Source organism: Physeter macrocephalus, chromosome 8 (assembly GCF_002837175.3).
Source record: "Physeter macrocephalus isolate SW-GA chromosome 8, ASM283717v5, whole genome shotgun sequence".
Classification (NCBI taxonomy): Eukaryota; Metazoa; Chordata; class Mammalia; order Artiodactyla; family Physeteridae; genus Physeter; species Physeter macrocephalus.
In genome coordinates this window covers 110,063,609-110,079,539 of record NC_041221.1, presented here as the reverse complement: position 1 = coordinate 110,079,539, position 15,931 = coordinate 110,063,609, and the positions used below count along the sequence as shown (strand labels likewise).

General features: G+C 42.9%; 1 protein-coding gene across 2 annotated transcripts in view; it reads left to right on the top strand.

The window, feature by feature from the left end:
* The first annotated feature begins 5,919 nt into the window (after nt 1-5,919).
* The window catches only part of DCP2 (decapping mRNA 2), a 52,554-nt gene continuing 42,542 nt past the window's right edge, over nt 5,920-15,931 (top strand). The window contains exon 1 of one of the 2 annotated variants that reach the window (XM_007110872.3): nt 5,920-6,118. In XM_007110872.3, coding sequence (XP_007110934.1) covers nt 6,066-6,118 — 53 coding nt within the window. In that variant the 5' untranslated portion in view covers nt 5,920-6,065. The remainder of the gene's footprint in view (nt 6,119-15,931) is intronic. The other variant, XM_028493129.1, reaches the window with a different exon arrangement.

The window sequence follows — 15,931 nt, the reverse complement described above, 5'->3', positions numbered from 1 at the left end:
ACCGCAAAAAAAAAAAAAAAAAAAAAAAAAAAAATAGGGCAAGAGCAGAAGACAGGAGAGCCTATTGAAGTTGTCCAAGTGAGAGATGAGGTGGCTTGGACTGAGGTGGGGAAGGCTGAGGTTGGAGAAAAGGGAATGGGTTTATTTGTTTATTTTTATTTTTGATTGAGATATAGTTGATTTACAATGTTGTGTTAGTTTCAGGTGTACAGTAAAGTGATCCAGTTATACCAATACATATAAAGGGGATGGGTTTTTAGATAGGCTTGGGAGGTAGATTGGACAGGACTCACTGATGGACTGGAAATGGTAATGTGTGAGAAAGACAGGAATCAAGATTCACTCTTAGGTTTCTGGTCTGAGCCCCTGGGTGGCTAGTGAAACATATCAGTTGGAATGATTTGGGCCCACGTAACAGAAAGCTTGGGCTGAAATAAAAAGAAACGTATTGGGCTTCCCTGGTGGTGCAGTGGTTAGGAAATCCGCCTGCCAATGCAGGGGACAAGGGTTCGAGCCCTGGTCCGGGAAGATCCCACATGCCGCGGAGCAACAAAGCCCGTGCGCCACAGCTACTGAGCCTGTGCTCTAGAGCTTGTGAGGCACAACTACTGAGCCTGCACGCCACAACTACTGAAGCCCGCGTGCCTAGAGCCCGTGCTCTGCAACAAGAGAAGCCACCGCAATGAGAAGCCCGTGCACCGCAACGAAGAGTAGCCCCCGCTCGCTGCAACTAGAGAAAGCCCGCGTGAAGCAACGAAGACCCAACGCAGCCAAATTTAAATAAATAAACTAAATGAATTTATTAAAAAAAAAAGAAATGTATGGGTTCATGTAGGTTCAGAGGTAGGACAGGCTTCAGAGTCCACTTAATTCCAGCTGTTCTTGATGAGTCTGGCTCACGGTTAAAGACCTATGTGTGATTTTTCAGGCCTAACCCTGGGCAATTACAAAAGCTTTGCCTGGCAGGCCTCATGGGGAATATCTGCCTTCTCTACGCAGCCTTGGTGCACAGCCCGTGGACTGCGATCTCTGAGGGGAGTTGCTGTCAAGGACTCAGGCCTCCCAGACTCCTGTGCTTCGCTATTTGCATTCCTAGCCCCAGGGCATTTAATCCTAGGTCTCCTTATCTAGGGCTTGGGCAGAGGTCTTCTTCAGGTGCCTCCACTGAGACTTCCTTATCTAGGAAGGAGGAGTGCTTTTTCACTCCTAACCCTTTCCCCAGGGTCCATAAAACAGCTGGAGCCTTTTGTTCGGTGAAACCACCACCCAACACAGGTGGATTTGAGCTAATCCATCTGACCTTGACAAGTGCTCTGTTCCATGGAGAAAATGGAAAGGAGGGAGTCATGCTTTGTCTGGTTTTAACCTCTTTCTCACACTGTCACAGTAAGTGATTAAAGGCTTAACTCTTTCATTTTTTGGCTTGCTGGTTTAATTGGCTACTCTGATACTTGACGGCTCCTCTCTCTCCTCTCTTTATTGAATGTCATCAGATCAGGATATGATGTCTGGAACTACCAGGGCCATCTCACCAGTGTCCTGAGGTTAAAGCTAACATGTGGAGTAGGGCAAAGCTGAGAGACCTGTAGAAAATGGAGCCAGAGCTGTCAGGAGCTCAGCTGACTTGAGAGAGGCCAGTAAGCATGTTAAGTATTTTTTTTAGAATTCTACAACAACTCATTTTGTTGTGAGGATTATTGTATTTGAAAATAATTTTATACTATAATATGCTGTACAGATATGAATAATTATTATTGTGTCGTTCTCCTTGAAGCAGAATTCCTGCTGATGAGTTCAAAAGACCTGAATTCTAGCTCTGGCTCCATTGCATACAGTGGTTTAATCATTTAATCTTTATAAGTCACTTAATCTTTATAAGCTTCATTAATCTCTATCTGCCCATCCCATGTGGTTATAAACACTAAATGAGATAGCATATTTTAAAACTATAAAGGTTTTGATCAACCCAATTATTTAAAAATCATATCATATTATAAGTTAAGAACGCTAGCATCTTCCTTTCCCTCAACTCCAAACTCCAATTTATTTTCCTCTCTCAATCCACAGGCTGCTGGGGCCTGTGGACAGTTGGGTTTGAATGAGGCCTTGGGTTCTTTAGAAGTCACAGCTCAGAGGGCTGCTATAAGGGCTGCTCCACTGTGCACTAGCCCAGCTCCTAGAAATGTGTGTGAGAGGAAGCAGGGGTGAGATGGGGAATGGGCAGGAAAGTAACTTGGAAGATGCTTGCCCTCAGACATCACTGGAATTCTTTGTGGAGGAGATTGACTTAGCACTGTGAGAGAGTTTGGGGACTTCCTGGCCCCTAAAAGCCAAAGAGGGAGTTGTGTAGCTGTCCCTGAGCTGGGAGACTATAAAGAAATAAGGGAGCAGGAAAACTTCCTCTAGGTTCTTCAGTGGGGCTGGTAGCCTGATTGTTTTTATGCCATTGGACCCTTGGGGGTAAACACCACTTTCTCTTCCACCATTGTTTCACTACCACCATTTAGAGTACTCTAAAAACCAGACTTGAGCTACAAGTGGACAAGTAAGAAAAATAACCACCAAGGTGTCCCTCAGACACAGAAAAGAAGTTCAGTTAGTGTTACTGAACTCAGGTTTGTCTGCTCTCTGCTCGAAAGCCAGTATTTGAGAGACAAGTGTTGGTAGGAAAGGAAAAACTGCTTTACTTAGGAGGCTGGCAACCTGGGGAGAAGGTTTGGACTCGTGTCCAAAAGCCAATTCCCAACTGCCGATCAGGGGGCAAGGGCTTTTAAAGGGAGTTTCAGGGGTGTATAGGCGGAGAGAGGGGGCTAAGGGCAGAAGAGCACAGTCAGTTCCGACAATCATATTGAAATTGGTCGTGCAGTGGTCTGATAAGTGTCATCCTGATTGTTTTAAGTACAGTTAATCTTCAGTTCCAGGGTTGGTTTGTTCCCATTTCTTTGAGGTCAGTTCTCAGACTTGTGTAAGCTAGAGCAGCTTATGTCATTGCTACAGTCTGGTCATCACATAGTTAACTTTTTCCACCTGATGAGGGTTTTCAGTATCTACAAAACAGCTCAAAGGATATGGCTCAGAATATTATCTGTAGCCCTTGAGTAGGAACTAAAGGTCCTTGACTTTGTTTAATGGCTAAATTATTATTATTTTGTCTTGTTTTTTTCCTTTGCTTTCACATTTTCTCACTTCTCTGATTAAATTTATTAGTTGGCTAAAGTTTTTCTACAGACAAGAGGCAGGTAGAGGACATGGCGTTGGGGGGGCAGGGTCTGACCCAGGAAGGCTTCATGGGGTCCTGCTTGTTACAGTAGGATAGATAGAATGCACACCAAGCAAGATAGAGCTACTGAAGGGGCTTACCATCATCCACCAATCCATTACACTAAGCTGCCTGGACATCTGCATGGTCAGGCCATTCAGGATGGCTGTTCTCTTGTTTTCTGTACATCCCTGCTTGACCAGCCCCTGCTTCACTCACATGACTGTCCAATCCTCTTAACTATAGGCTTTAATTAGTCACTGGTAACTGATAAGCCCACCTGATGTGAATTCCCCCTATAGATGGTAGCCTCCTTCTCCCTGCCATGTCCTGCCTGCCATCTGCTGCACATGGTAGGGGCACCCCTGGACGCTTTGTGTAAGATCCTCCTGTCCAATATAACATTGATGTTTCTGTTGCTGTCTCTGGGCTCTTTCTTTGGTCTCTAGGTTGGGCAGCTACAAGGCTTGCAGGCTTGCCCTGGTGCAGCACAACAACATCCAACTGCCAGCATCTGGTCATCACGTAATTATCTTTTCCACCTGATGAGGGCTTTGCCTGAGGGCTTTTTCTGGTCAGCAGAGCCTGCCTTGCTGCCCATGTGGCAGGCTGGGATGCTGACCCCAAGGGCAGCCCTCAACCAATAGCTGATGGAAATTAGTATATAAATACTCCATCTTTCTCACCCCTTGAGTAGGATAACTCTGAGGTGTGTTTCATACTGGCCTTCAAAGTTCTCCAGCTCCAGTTAACCCTCAGTGCTAACTTTGTTGATAATAATCCTTTCATTGGCTTTCTTCCTTTCCTTGACTCACTTCCCTGCTCTGCCACCAGTCTCTCCCAGGATCACATCTCAAATCAACTACTCACACTCAAATCCTTGTCGCAGGGCCTATTTCTTAGGAAACCCAAACTAGACTTGTACTGTGGCAGGGAGGACTGAATAGAACAAACAGAATACTCCAGCCTGTGCTTCCCTACTTGACTCCTAGAATATTTCCAGTTTTGCCTGAAAGGATTTTCTCTACGGGGAATTTGACCAGCTGGAAAGAATGACCTACAGATACCGATGCCATGTGTTCCCAACCAGCAGCCCAGCCAGACCATCCTACAGTGAAGCTCACAGGAAACAAGTCCCACCCACATGCTGGGAGCTTCCAATCAGCTTTTATAGCACTTGACTCCAGTTTTTTAGTTCCATACTCTTAAGTATGAGTGAATAGTTGAGGACCACCAGAAAACTTCCAATATGATAGGTGGAGGCCAAATTAATAGGAAAAAGCAACTGAGAGGAATAAAAGACTATTCAGGAAGAAGAAAACTTTTGAAATGTATTAATATCCTTATAGAAATATAGGATCTATGAAGCAAGGCTATGACACCACGACGAAGAGCCATTTGAAGAACGAAAGAAAATTCTAGAAAAGTAAAAACTATAGATGGCTGGAAAATAAACTTGAGGAACTTCCGATAAAAAGCAAAAAGAACAAAGATGGAAAATAGGAGAGTAAAATAGATGGTAACTGGGCTCCTATACCAAGTTTGGGCTTGAACACACATCAGAAGCTGATGTAGGTGGGCTATCAGAAGCTGAAAAGATAGTAACCTGTTCATATCTGGACAAAACCAAACCAAACCTGGGCAGGTGTACAGTCTAAGAATGGAGGCAGAGGAGGTACTGGTTAGGCAGCTCTTAGACTAGTGAGAAGAAATAATGCGAACCTGATGTAAAGGCAGTGGGCATTTTAACAGAAATTAAAAGATGGGAGATTAAATGGCAGAACGGACTAAACTCACGACTGAGCAGGTGTGTGTGGGCCTGTGGGTCTGATACAAAAGGAGCAAGTTGAGAAATGGATGCATCCAGAGTGTCTCTAAGGATCCCAAATGGATTGGACTCCAATAAGCAAGATGTGGAATGAATGAGGACTAGCCAGCTGGAGTGGTGTGAGCGTGCAGGAGGTGGAATGCAGATCCCAGAGTTCAGGTTCAATCAATTCATATTTTCTGAGATCTTACAGGGTGTCAAATACTGGGGTAAAGTCCCTTGTCTTCACAGTCAGGGTTGGGTGCCCGCAGAATGAACGAGGTGAGCCACCACAAAAATGACAACTCTCTTGGGGGTTTGTAGCGAAAGGAGACACAGCCCTTGGCCTGGAATTGCTGGGGGCGGCGGTGAGTGTGTGCGCGGGATATCTGGTGACAGAAACCACGCATGCACACTCGTGCTGAAAGCGCCCACGGGCTCTGCAGTTCAGAGATCGGAGCGCCTGCTCGGTCACGGAGCGGCGGTGCAGACCACGCCGAAGTCCTGGATATTGGTCTTGGGATCTAGTGGGAAGACCTGAGCCCTCCAGATTTCCTAATAGTGCGAAGGAGGCATGGTGCGCATGCGTCTATCCACCTCAAGGCCCAGTCCAAGGCGGCGGGAAGTTGGTTTTCTGAGTAGCAACTGAGCAGCTTGAAGACGGATTGGAGCCGACGGACCAATAAACAAACGTCTCATTGGCTCAGCTTGCTCAGGCTGCCGGTTCTCCAGCTTCCCATTGGCCTTTTCAAGCAGAGCAGGGGTGAGGCTCCCGAGGCTCCGCCCCCGTTCCCCGGCCCAGCCTCGGGGTCCCAGGCTGAGGGAGCCGGGCGGAAGTGAGCAGGTCCCGCCCCTTCCCCCTCTCGTTTTCGTTGGAGCCGCTGCCGCCGCCGCCGCCGTCGCCGCAGCGGTCGCCGCTGCCGCCTGCTCTCCGTGCCGTACCCTCGGTCCCCGGCCGCGCGGAGCCGGGATGCACTGCTCCTGCTGTGGGTCCTCATCATGGAGACTAAACGGGTGGAGATTCCCTGCAGCGTCCTGGACGATCTCTGCAGGTACTGGGGCGCCCCGTGCTGCTCCGGCCCCCTGTCGTCCCCTGCTCTTTTTCTCTAAGTTTCGGCGACCCCGGACGCCTCCGCGTCTCCTCCTGCGGCTCACATCCTTGTCCGGGCTTTCCGGTCCCGCCGCTGCTCCCTTTCCCCCTCGACCCCCTCGACGACACCACCCCTCTTTTTCCGCCGCAGCCTCCCTGTTTCTCACGCCCCCCTCCATTCCTCCATTCCTCCATTCCTCCATTCCTCCTCGCGCAGCGCTGGAATTTCTTCATTTTCTTAGTTCCCCAACTACTTTGGTTTCCCCGCAAGCGAAACCGCTTCGCCAAAGCCTGGATCTTTGGCATTTGGGGGGCAGCCCCTCCCCCTCCCATTGCTTTTTCTGGCTCTCTGGCTTTCACAGACCGTTTTACCCCCTCCTCCCTCCATCTCATTTCCCCAATTCTGTTGCAAGACCCCAAGGTTTTTAAGTCTTGGAATTCCAGGTTCTCGGACCTACGCAGGGAGCAATTTTCAAATTTACCTTTCCCCCGGAGTATTCTTATGGGTCCGTGGCGTTCTCTGTAAATTGCTGTAAACAATTATTCTTTTGTTCATCCCCAAACTTATCATTGGAAGTGGGAAAAAAAGTCTGGAGTTGCTTCCCCCGCCCCCATCTCTTAATTATCCTTCTTAAAGGAAATTCTCAACCGCTGGGTTTTAACTCATGGAGTACTTTTACAAGAGAAATTTCCTGCGTTCTTCTCTCTTGTTGGCTATGATTTCAGATAGCCAAGCAAGTGTAAAATGGCCTTAAAATTTTACTTCAGGAAAAGGAACTCATTTTGGTGCAGTAATACCCTGAGTTGTCGTCGGTGTAAGTGGGTTGTGAAGTAATTTTAATTACAAATGAGTGAAAGCTCTGATTAAAACAAACACATTTCACGTATTTATGTATAAAAGTCTGACTTTTAGTAGTTGTGTCGCATTCACGCCTCTTTTAATGGGAAAGGAAGAACTAATACTTGTGGAGTTATTACTGAGTGCCAGGCAGGCACTGGCTGCTCTCTTCACATGTATCATTGAATCCTCGAAACCACCCTATTTGGTAGGTGCAGTTTTTTCCATTTTCATCTGAGAGACTCAGGTTGTAATTTACACAAGGTCACATTCATCTTAATTTAGAAAATCAAGATTTAAGACTTAGGCCTTTTTAATGTCTGCTTTTTTCCCTACGCAGGTGGATGAAATAGAAAGTCGAGTCTAATGTTATATCCTCACAAAAGAAAAGTACATGTAGATAAGTAAATAGACTAATTCTGCAACCACTGAGAATTAACGTCACTGTACTTCTTTAGTGATGGTATGATTATAACTTTTGGAATACGATAGACTCGAACCACTTACTTAAAAGGCACTCATTTTCTGTGATCAATTTTCTTAAGAAAAAAAGAGGTTTGATGCCTGTCTTAGGTAAATGACTGGAAGAACATATACCAGATGTGGGATTATGATTTTTATTTTATTTTTCATGTTTCCAAGATTTTTTAGAAGATGTACATTTTGTAGTTAGCAAAATTAAATATGAGTAGTATTTGGAAAGGTGAGCAGTAGTTTATGTATGAATTAATAGGGATACAGGTGATCTAGAAAAGATGGGTAATCTTATACTTTTTACAGGCATCTAAACTAATTGTCCCATTAGTATTGGGTTTATTTTGTATATTACGGAGGATTACATCATTTAAAGAAGTCATATCACCATTATGAAGTCGGTTGATTTTATGTGTGTAATCTTAAAAATAATGGTGTTGTGTTTTGTAGACTTCATGTTGAACATCTGTTGTGTTAAATAAAGATTCTCTCTTGTTTTTCTAGTTAGTGTATTTAAACTATTTTATACCAATTTTTTGGAATAGAGAAAAAATTTTTTTTCCTTTAAGAAAATTTTTTGTAATTATTGTGTTTTGGCTCTGTAAGAATGATGTGTTTTAAAATTAGGGCTAGCTACTTGTTAAACTAATAGTGAAACTTACCAAACCAAACTTGTGTCTACTCCCCTGAGGTGCAGCAAAGCCTATACTGACACTGGTTGTGGTTGAAGGGAAGTACTGCATTTATTGCTTGGCCATGCAAGGAAGAATGGACAGTTCATGCTCAAAAGACAAACTCCCCAATGGCTTTCAGGGAAGGGTTTTTAAAGGCAAGATGAGGGAAAGGGTTCAGGGTGAGTAATCAGCTCGTGGACATCCTTCTGATAGGTTGGTAGTGAGGTAACAGGGTGGCCTTTTGGGAATCTCAAATTATCAACCTGGTTTCAAGCGTCTGAGGTCTGCTTGCTGGTGGTTAGCATGCAGTTGACTTCTTCCACCTGGTGGGGGTTTTAGTTTCTGCAAAACAACTTCGGGATATGGCTCAGGATATTACCTATAGGCCTTGAGGAGGAACTAAAGGTCCTTGACTTTGTTTTATGGCTAAGCCATTATTATTTTGTCATGCTAGACTGCTTTCCTTTGTTTCTGCATTTTCTTGCTTCTCTGAACCAAATTTAGTCTAGGAGGCTAAAATTTTTCTATGAATAAGAGGTAACTGATAGGGTGTGGGGATGTCTTTTCCCAGGAAGGCCCCTGCTCTGTTTTAAAACCAAATAACCATTTCTTAAATCTTGAGGTTTTAAAAGTAACAGCATTTTTCAAGTTATTATTTATAATATCTTTGTTGATTAATTTAAAGATTTTAAAAAATTTTATGTATGTATGTATGTATGGCTGCGTTGGGTCTTTGTTTCTGCGCCCAGGCTTTCTCTAGTTGTGGTGAGTGGGGGCTACTCTTCACTGCAGTGCGCAGCTTCTCGTTGCAGAGCATGGGCTTCAGTAGTTGTGGCTCGCGGGCTCGGTTTCAAGCGTCTGAGGTCTGCTTGCTGGTGGTTAGCATGCAGTTGACTTCTTCCACCTGGTGGGGGTTTTAGTTTCTGCAAAACAACTTCGGGATATGGCTCAGGATATTACCTATAGGCCTTGAGGAGGAACTAAAGGTCCTTGACTTTGTTTTATGGCTAAGCCATTATTATTTTGTCATGCTAGACTGCTTTCCTTTGTTTCTGCATTTTCTTGCTTCTCTGAACCAAATTTAGTCTAGGAGGCTAAAATTTTTCTATGAATAAGAGGTAACTGATAGGGTGTGGGGATGTCTTTTCCCAGGAAGGCCCCTGCTCTGTTTTAAAACCAAATAACCATTTCTTAAATCTTGAGGTTTTAAAAGTAACAGCATTTTTCAAGTTATTATTTATAATATCTTTGTTGATTAATTTAAAGATTTTAAAAAATTTTATGTATGTATGTATGTATGGCTGCGTTGGGTCTTTGTTTCTGCGCCCAGGCTTTCTCTAGTTGTGGTGAGTGGGGGCTACTCTTCACTGCAGTGCGCAGCTTCTCGTTGCAGAGCATGGGCTTCAGTAGTTGTGGCTCGCGGGCTCAGTAGTTGTGGCTCGCGGGCTCTAGAGCATAGGCTCAGTAGTTGTGGTGTGCAGGCTTAGTTGCTCCGTGGCATGTGTGATCTTCCTGGACCAGGGCTTGAACCCGTGTCCCCTGTATTGGCAGACGGGTTCTTAACCACTGCGCCACCGGGAAAGTCCTATACTTCTTTTTTAAGTACCTGCTGATTTATAAGTTTGGTCTTGACTCTTGTTTTTACTCCCTTTGTATTTTCTCCAGTTTTACTTCTTATGATCAGTACCTGTAAGGGTTTTTTTTGCTTTGTGTTATTTTGATTTTTGATAAATTACATAGTCCTGCTAATCTTGTCTATGTCAGTTATTGACCATATATTAATATGTTTTGGAGGAATGTAAAATTTGAGAGTGATTTTTATGTGAAACATTAGAGCAAGGGACTTAAATTTTCAAGATGTGACTTTATAACCATTAGACAGCTTATAACCTAAGACATGAAATGTTATTTTTCAGGTGGTTGAATATGGGACATTTCATTTACAGGAATACTGTGCAGCCATTAGAAATTCCTCACGCAGTTAGCAAACAGTAAACTGAAGGAAAATGTTTGTGTCTTGAAAATGTACACAATATACTACTGAGGGTAATAACTAGTCATTTTATGCCCTTTGTTAAAACAGATTTTTAAATGTATATGTATGTTTGTGTGCATGCACAAGAGAAGTCTGAAAGTAATATATACACCAAACTGATAAAACTGGTGACTTCTGGGGGAAATGGAGTTGGAGGAGAGGAAGGGAAGACTCTGGTCTAAAATGCTTTAGTGAACCAAAATTACTTTATAATAAAACATGTACGTGTATGTAAAAAAGTAAATCAGCACCATTTTATGGTGATATTTGCCTTTGGTGCGCCATGATTTTTGACATTAAAAGTAAAATACATAGTTTTTCAGTACTATTTAAATAATCTTATTAAAGATTTGGAAAGCATGTTTTTAAAGTAAAAACTGAAAACTGCAGTTTGGTAAGTTATTTCTCTTAAAGAAGTGTTTGGAGTTTTTTATAAGCCCCGTTAGAATTAAATTGTAAAGCCACTCCAGTGTTAAAAGGAGAAAGGTATTTTCTAGCAACTGATGTTGCTGCTATTTTGGTGATCGCATAGGTTAATTAAATAATTTGTGTTTTGTGTTTATCTTCAGATTTTTGCCATGTTAGTGTTCAGTTCACTGGAAACATTTTTGTATTAATTGTAGTCCTTGTGCTCATGCTTTGTCTATCTGTGGGAACATTGGAAAGGTGCCATTTTTGTTAGGTGGAGAAATTTTTCCTGTAACAAAATATTGTGGAAAGCATTTTATTTTAGCTATTAAAATATACATATGTTAGTATATACAAACACTTTTAAATCTTTAAAACAGATCAAAAACATTCACAGAATGAAAGCATTGAAGTTTAATTTTCCTGTATCAAAATTTCCTATTTCTTACAAAGTTTCTTAAAGAAGTTAGCCTTTCAGTATTAAAAAATGTACTCATCTGTAAGGTTTAAAAAAAAAAATCAAACAATACAGGTGAATTTATAAAATGAAAAGCAACAGTCTCTTGCCCTACCCCTTTTATCCCAGTTCTGCTCTCCAGACTTTTACCTGTTTTGTGTTCACTTCTTCTGGTGGATATTTCAATATTTTAAAGTATACTTGCACCAGTTGCTATCAACTCTAATGATTGAGGATTTAGTGTATCTTGGTAGATTATTAAGTGAGGGTTTAGTTTATACTTACTGTTGCCCTTGTCCTACTTCCAATACAGTTATATCACTATTTTTTTAAAATTAATTTATTTATTTTTGCTGTGTTGTGTCTTCGTTTCTGTGCGTGGGCTTTTTGCCCTTGTCCTACTTCCAATACAGTTATATCACTATTTTTTTAAAATTAATTTATTTATTTTTGCTGTGTTGTGTCTTCGTTTCTGTGCGAGGGCTTTCTCTAGTTGTGGCAAGCGGGGGGCCATTCTTCATCGCAGTGCGCAGGCCTCTCACTATCGCGGCCTCTCTTGTTGCGGAGCACAAGCTCCAGACGCGCAGGCTCAGTAGTTGTGGCTCATGGGCCTAGTTGCTCCGCGGCATGTGGGATCCTCCCAGACCAGGGCTCGAACCCGTGTGCCCTCCATTAGCAGGCAGATTCTCAACCACTGCACCACCAGGGAAGCCCCACTATTTTAAATCGTTCCATTGGTTACCTTCGTGACTTTAATATACTTAAAGTTATATTTCTGTTTTACGGACTTCAGTGTCTCTTGAGTCTGTATTTGATAAGGTGAGGCACTTAGTGCCCCATCATTTCTTCTGTTTCTTACCCATTCCCTCAGTTTCTATCCAGGTGAACTTAAAATAGACGTTAAGATTGATAGTATTTACATTACATTTTGTAACCTTATGAAATCTTATACATTTTGCTACTGGTTGATTGCAAAAGCTGAACAATAATAATGGCATTTGTTATACAATATTACTATGTAAATATTTTTCACAGTAGAGGCAAGTCTACAATGGTTAGAATTTTGTTTCTTTTCCATCTGGCCATATTCAAGATCCTTTTGTAAGAATCTTGAAAGAGAATGAATGTGCTAATGAATTCTCTTCTCTTACATGCTACAAATTGCTCAAAATAATACAGTTTAATTTTTTCTTTTGGAGAAGGAAGCATATGCTTTGTTCATTATTCCCTGATTCCTTCTAGCTATTCTTGAAATAATTTTCTCCTTTTGTTCTAATTTTGGCTTTTTGCTTCATGTTTGGACTGTGATTCTCTTGTACATTTACCCTTCTCCCCCAACATGCCCAAAGTTTCTTGCTGCCGTCCACCATCACCCCCTCATCTGCTCCTTTATTTATTTATTTTTTTAAAGATTCTTTTTTATTTTTTTTAAGGTTTTAATTTATTTTTTAATTTTTGGCTGTGTTGGGTCTTTGTTGCTGTGTGCGTGCTTTCTCTAGTTGCGGCAAGCGGGGGCTACTGTTCGTTGCGGTGCGCGGTCTTCTCATTGCGGTGGATTCTCTTGTTGCAGAGCATGGGCTCTAGGTGCGCGGGCTCAGTAGTTGTGGCTCACGGGCTCTAGAGTGCAGGCTCAGTGGTTGTGGCATACAGGCTTAGTTGCTCTGTGGCACGTGGGATCTTCCCCGGACCAGGGCTGGAACCCGTGTCCCCTGCATTGGCAGGTGGATTCTTAACCACTGCACCACCAGGGAAGTCCCTGCTCCTTTGTTATATCCTTGGTCTTACCCTCAATCATACTAGTATCTACTGTTCTACAGAATTATTTTTTCCTGGAGAATGCCATCTTGGAGATCTCTACTCTCTTAGTCTAATCTGGACTGGCTGCTTCTTAGTCTTGCCAAAGAACTGGCACACTAGAATTCCCTTTCCCAGCTCTCCCAGGTTGTATCTCTTCTTTCTTGAATCCTGTTTTATGCTTTCTTGGTTTTCATTCTTGTTTTGCTGGTGTACATTCTAAAGTAATTTCCTTTGAAGGGGTCATTAGAGAGTAAACTTTCTGAGTCCGTATATGACTGAAATGTCTCTTTTTCTTCTCACAGTTATGTTTCCAGGTGGTCCAGGGTCCACACTTTCAGTACAAAGGTTCCAGGAGATATCCTCAACACTGTCTTTTCTTCACAACCAGTTTTTTAATGTGTTTAATTTTTTCTTTGTCACGAATTAGATTTTCCTTAGACATTGGGTGATTTTTGGTTGCTGTTTCATATTTAAGATGAGGCTGTAGAGGGACTTACTTGTTGATAGGCTTCTTTATGAGAGTAGATAGGGAGCTGACTTTTATGCTGGGAGACCCTTGAATACCAGTGTGTAGGAGTTTTGCTTTGGGGTGCCAACACTGAAACCTATCTGCTAAAGTTAAAAAAGGGCCTTGGGTGTTGTTCCTCCTTCCCCCACCTTTTGTAGGAGAAACTCCTGACTGTCAGAGGAATGAAAGAAGAGAGGATGTTCTCCTATTACATAAATAGACCTCTCTGTTACCCTTTTTTAAAAGTTTTATTTCTTATTCTCATCTTCCAACTTACCTTTCTTCATTTGGGACTTTACTGGATTGGGATGGGAATGGGATTGGATTTCTCTGCCTTAGGCATTTTCTTACCCCATTTTAGATTGTGGTTAGTATCCTCTAGAAATTTGTTGAAATGCAAATTTTTAAAAAAATTTATTTAATTTATTAATTTTTGGCTGCGTTGGGTGTTAGTTGCTGCGCGCGGGCTTTCTCTAGTTGTGGCCAGTGGGGGCTGCCCTTCGTTGCGGTGCGCGGGCTTCTCACTGCAGTGGCTTCTCTTGTGGAGCACAGGCTCTAGGCACGCGGGCTTTAGTAGTTGTGGCACTCGGGCTCAGTAGTTGTGGCTCGCAGGCTCTAGAGCGCAGGCTCAGTAGCTGTGGCACACGGGCTTAGTTGCTCCGCGGCATGTGGGATCTTCCTGGACCAGGGTCGATCCCATGTCCCCTGCATCGGCAGGTGGATTCTTAACCACTGCACCACCAGGGAAGTCTGAAATGCAAATTTCTAGTTAGATAGTAGATTGAACACAAACATCTACTCCACAAAAAGAGTAAAGTTTAACAATTTTAAAGGCATAACCCACAAGAAAAGGAAGATTGGGTGAAGAGATGAGCAAGGAAACTTGGAAACCATACAGCAGAAGGGAAAGTGGCATATGACTTAGCAGACCTGATAGAGTAAAAGACTACTGTAGTAGTCAGTCTACTTCAGAATTAGAGAATATTGAAAAGTGGCAGAAGTGAGTTTATGCATCCTGTATACATATTGAAAACCATCCTTCTTCCCCTGCTGAGCTCCCAGAATGTGGCAGCCTCGGCTTTACCCTCCAGATAGGAGATTGGAAGGTTCTTGTCTAGATGATCTGACTAGCCCACGCAGAAACACCAAAAGATACACCCCAACCATGTCTTAATATTAATCTCCTCTGCATCCTTTTTCCAGAAGGCATGAGAGGATGTACTTCGTGAAAATAGGAAGTACATTAATTAGGAGGAAGACAGGATGTAAGAAACATGAGATCTAAATACAGGATGGGGCTTTCCTGGTGGCGCAGTGGTTAAGAATCTGCCTGCCAATGCAGGGGACACAGGTTCGAGCCCTGGTCCGGGGAAGATCTCACATGCCGCGGAGCAACTAAGCCCGTGAGCCACAACTACTGAGCCTGTGCTCTAGAGCCTGTGAGCCATAACTACTGAGTCAGCATGCCACAACTACTGAGTCAGCATGCCACAACTACTGAAGCCCACGCTGTTAGAGCCCGTGCTCTGCATGCAAGAGAAGCCACTGCAATGAGAAGACAGCGCACTGCAAAGAAGAGTAGCCCCTGCTCGCCACAACTAGAGAAAGCCTGCGCACAGCAGCGAAGACCCAATGTAGCCAAAAATAAATAAATAAAATAAATTTATTAAAAAAAAATTCAGGATGGAGGCGTTGGGAACTATAGGATGCTAGTGAAAGGATAGCATAGGATGACAGATGTGTATTATGTGAAGTGACAACCACTCCAGACTGGGACAGATCAGAAGGCTCAGGGATAGTCTTCAGGATGCAATGGATGTGTCTGAATTAACATCTTGAGAAAAAAAATTTAGGAAACTAGTGGAAGATTGAGTTAGTGACAAGTATAGAGAAAACAAAGCAAAGACAATAAGACATTTATTAATTAGTGGGAGAACAAAGGATTGTGCTTAAAAGGGAAAACAGTCGTAGCTTGTCACATGGCTTAGTTGTGAATTGCGTTTGCAGAGTCATAGTAATGTAAAGACTGAATTTTTGATCTAACCCGGTGGTTATTAACTGGGAGTGATTTTGCTCCCCTCAGGGAACTTTGGCAGTGGCTGGAGATCTTTTTGGTTGTCACAGGTCACAGCTTACCGGAGTGCTATTGACATCTAATAAGCAGAGGCTAGGGATGCTGGTAAACACCTACAGCACACAAGACAGCTCCTCTCAATATACAGTTATCAGTTCCAGGTGTCAATAGTGCTGAAGTTAACAAACTAACCAAACTAAGATATTATTTTGTTGGGAAGATGGAGAGATGAGAGTGGTGTGTAGAATGAGAGTGGGAGGACTGGAGTTGTTAATTCTTCAGCTTCCATAATGGAAATCAACAGAAAATGTCCCAAACTGAGAAAATAAGAAATAGCAGACAGGTGTTTTTTTTGAGACTTGGTGTAAGTTAAATAAAATCAGATAAAAGAAGGCTAGTTTTTGCAGTGCTTTTTGTCTTTGTGTATCATCTACTGGCTAGTCTGAGACTTGGGGCAGTGGTCTGTCTCATACATCGATCAGCTCACAGAGTGTGTGGTATGCTGTTTGT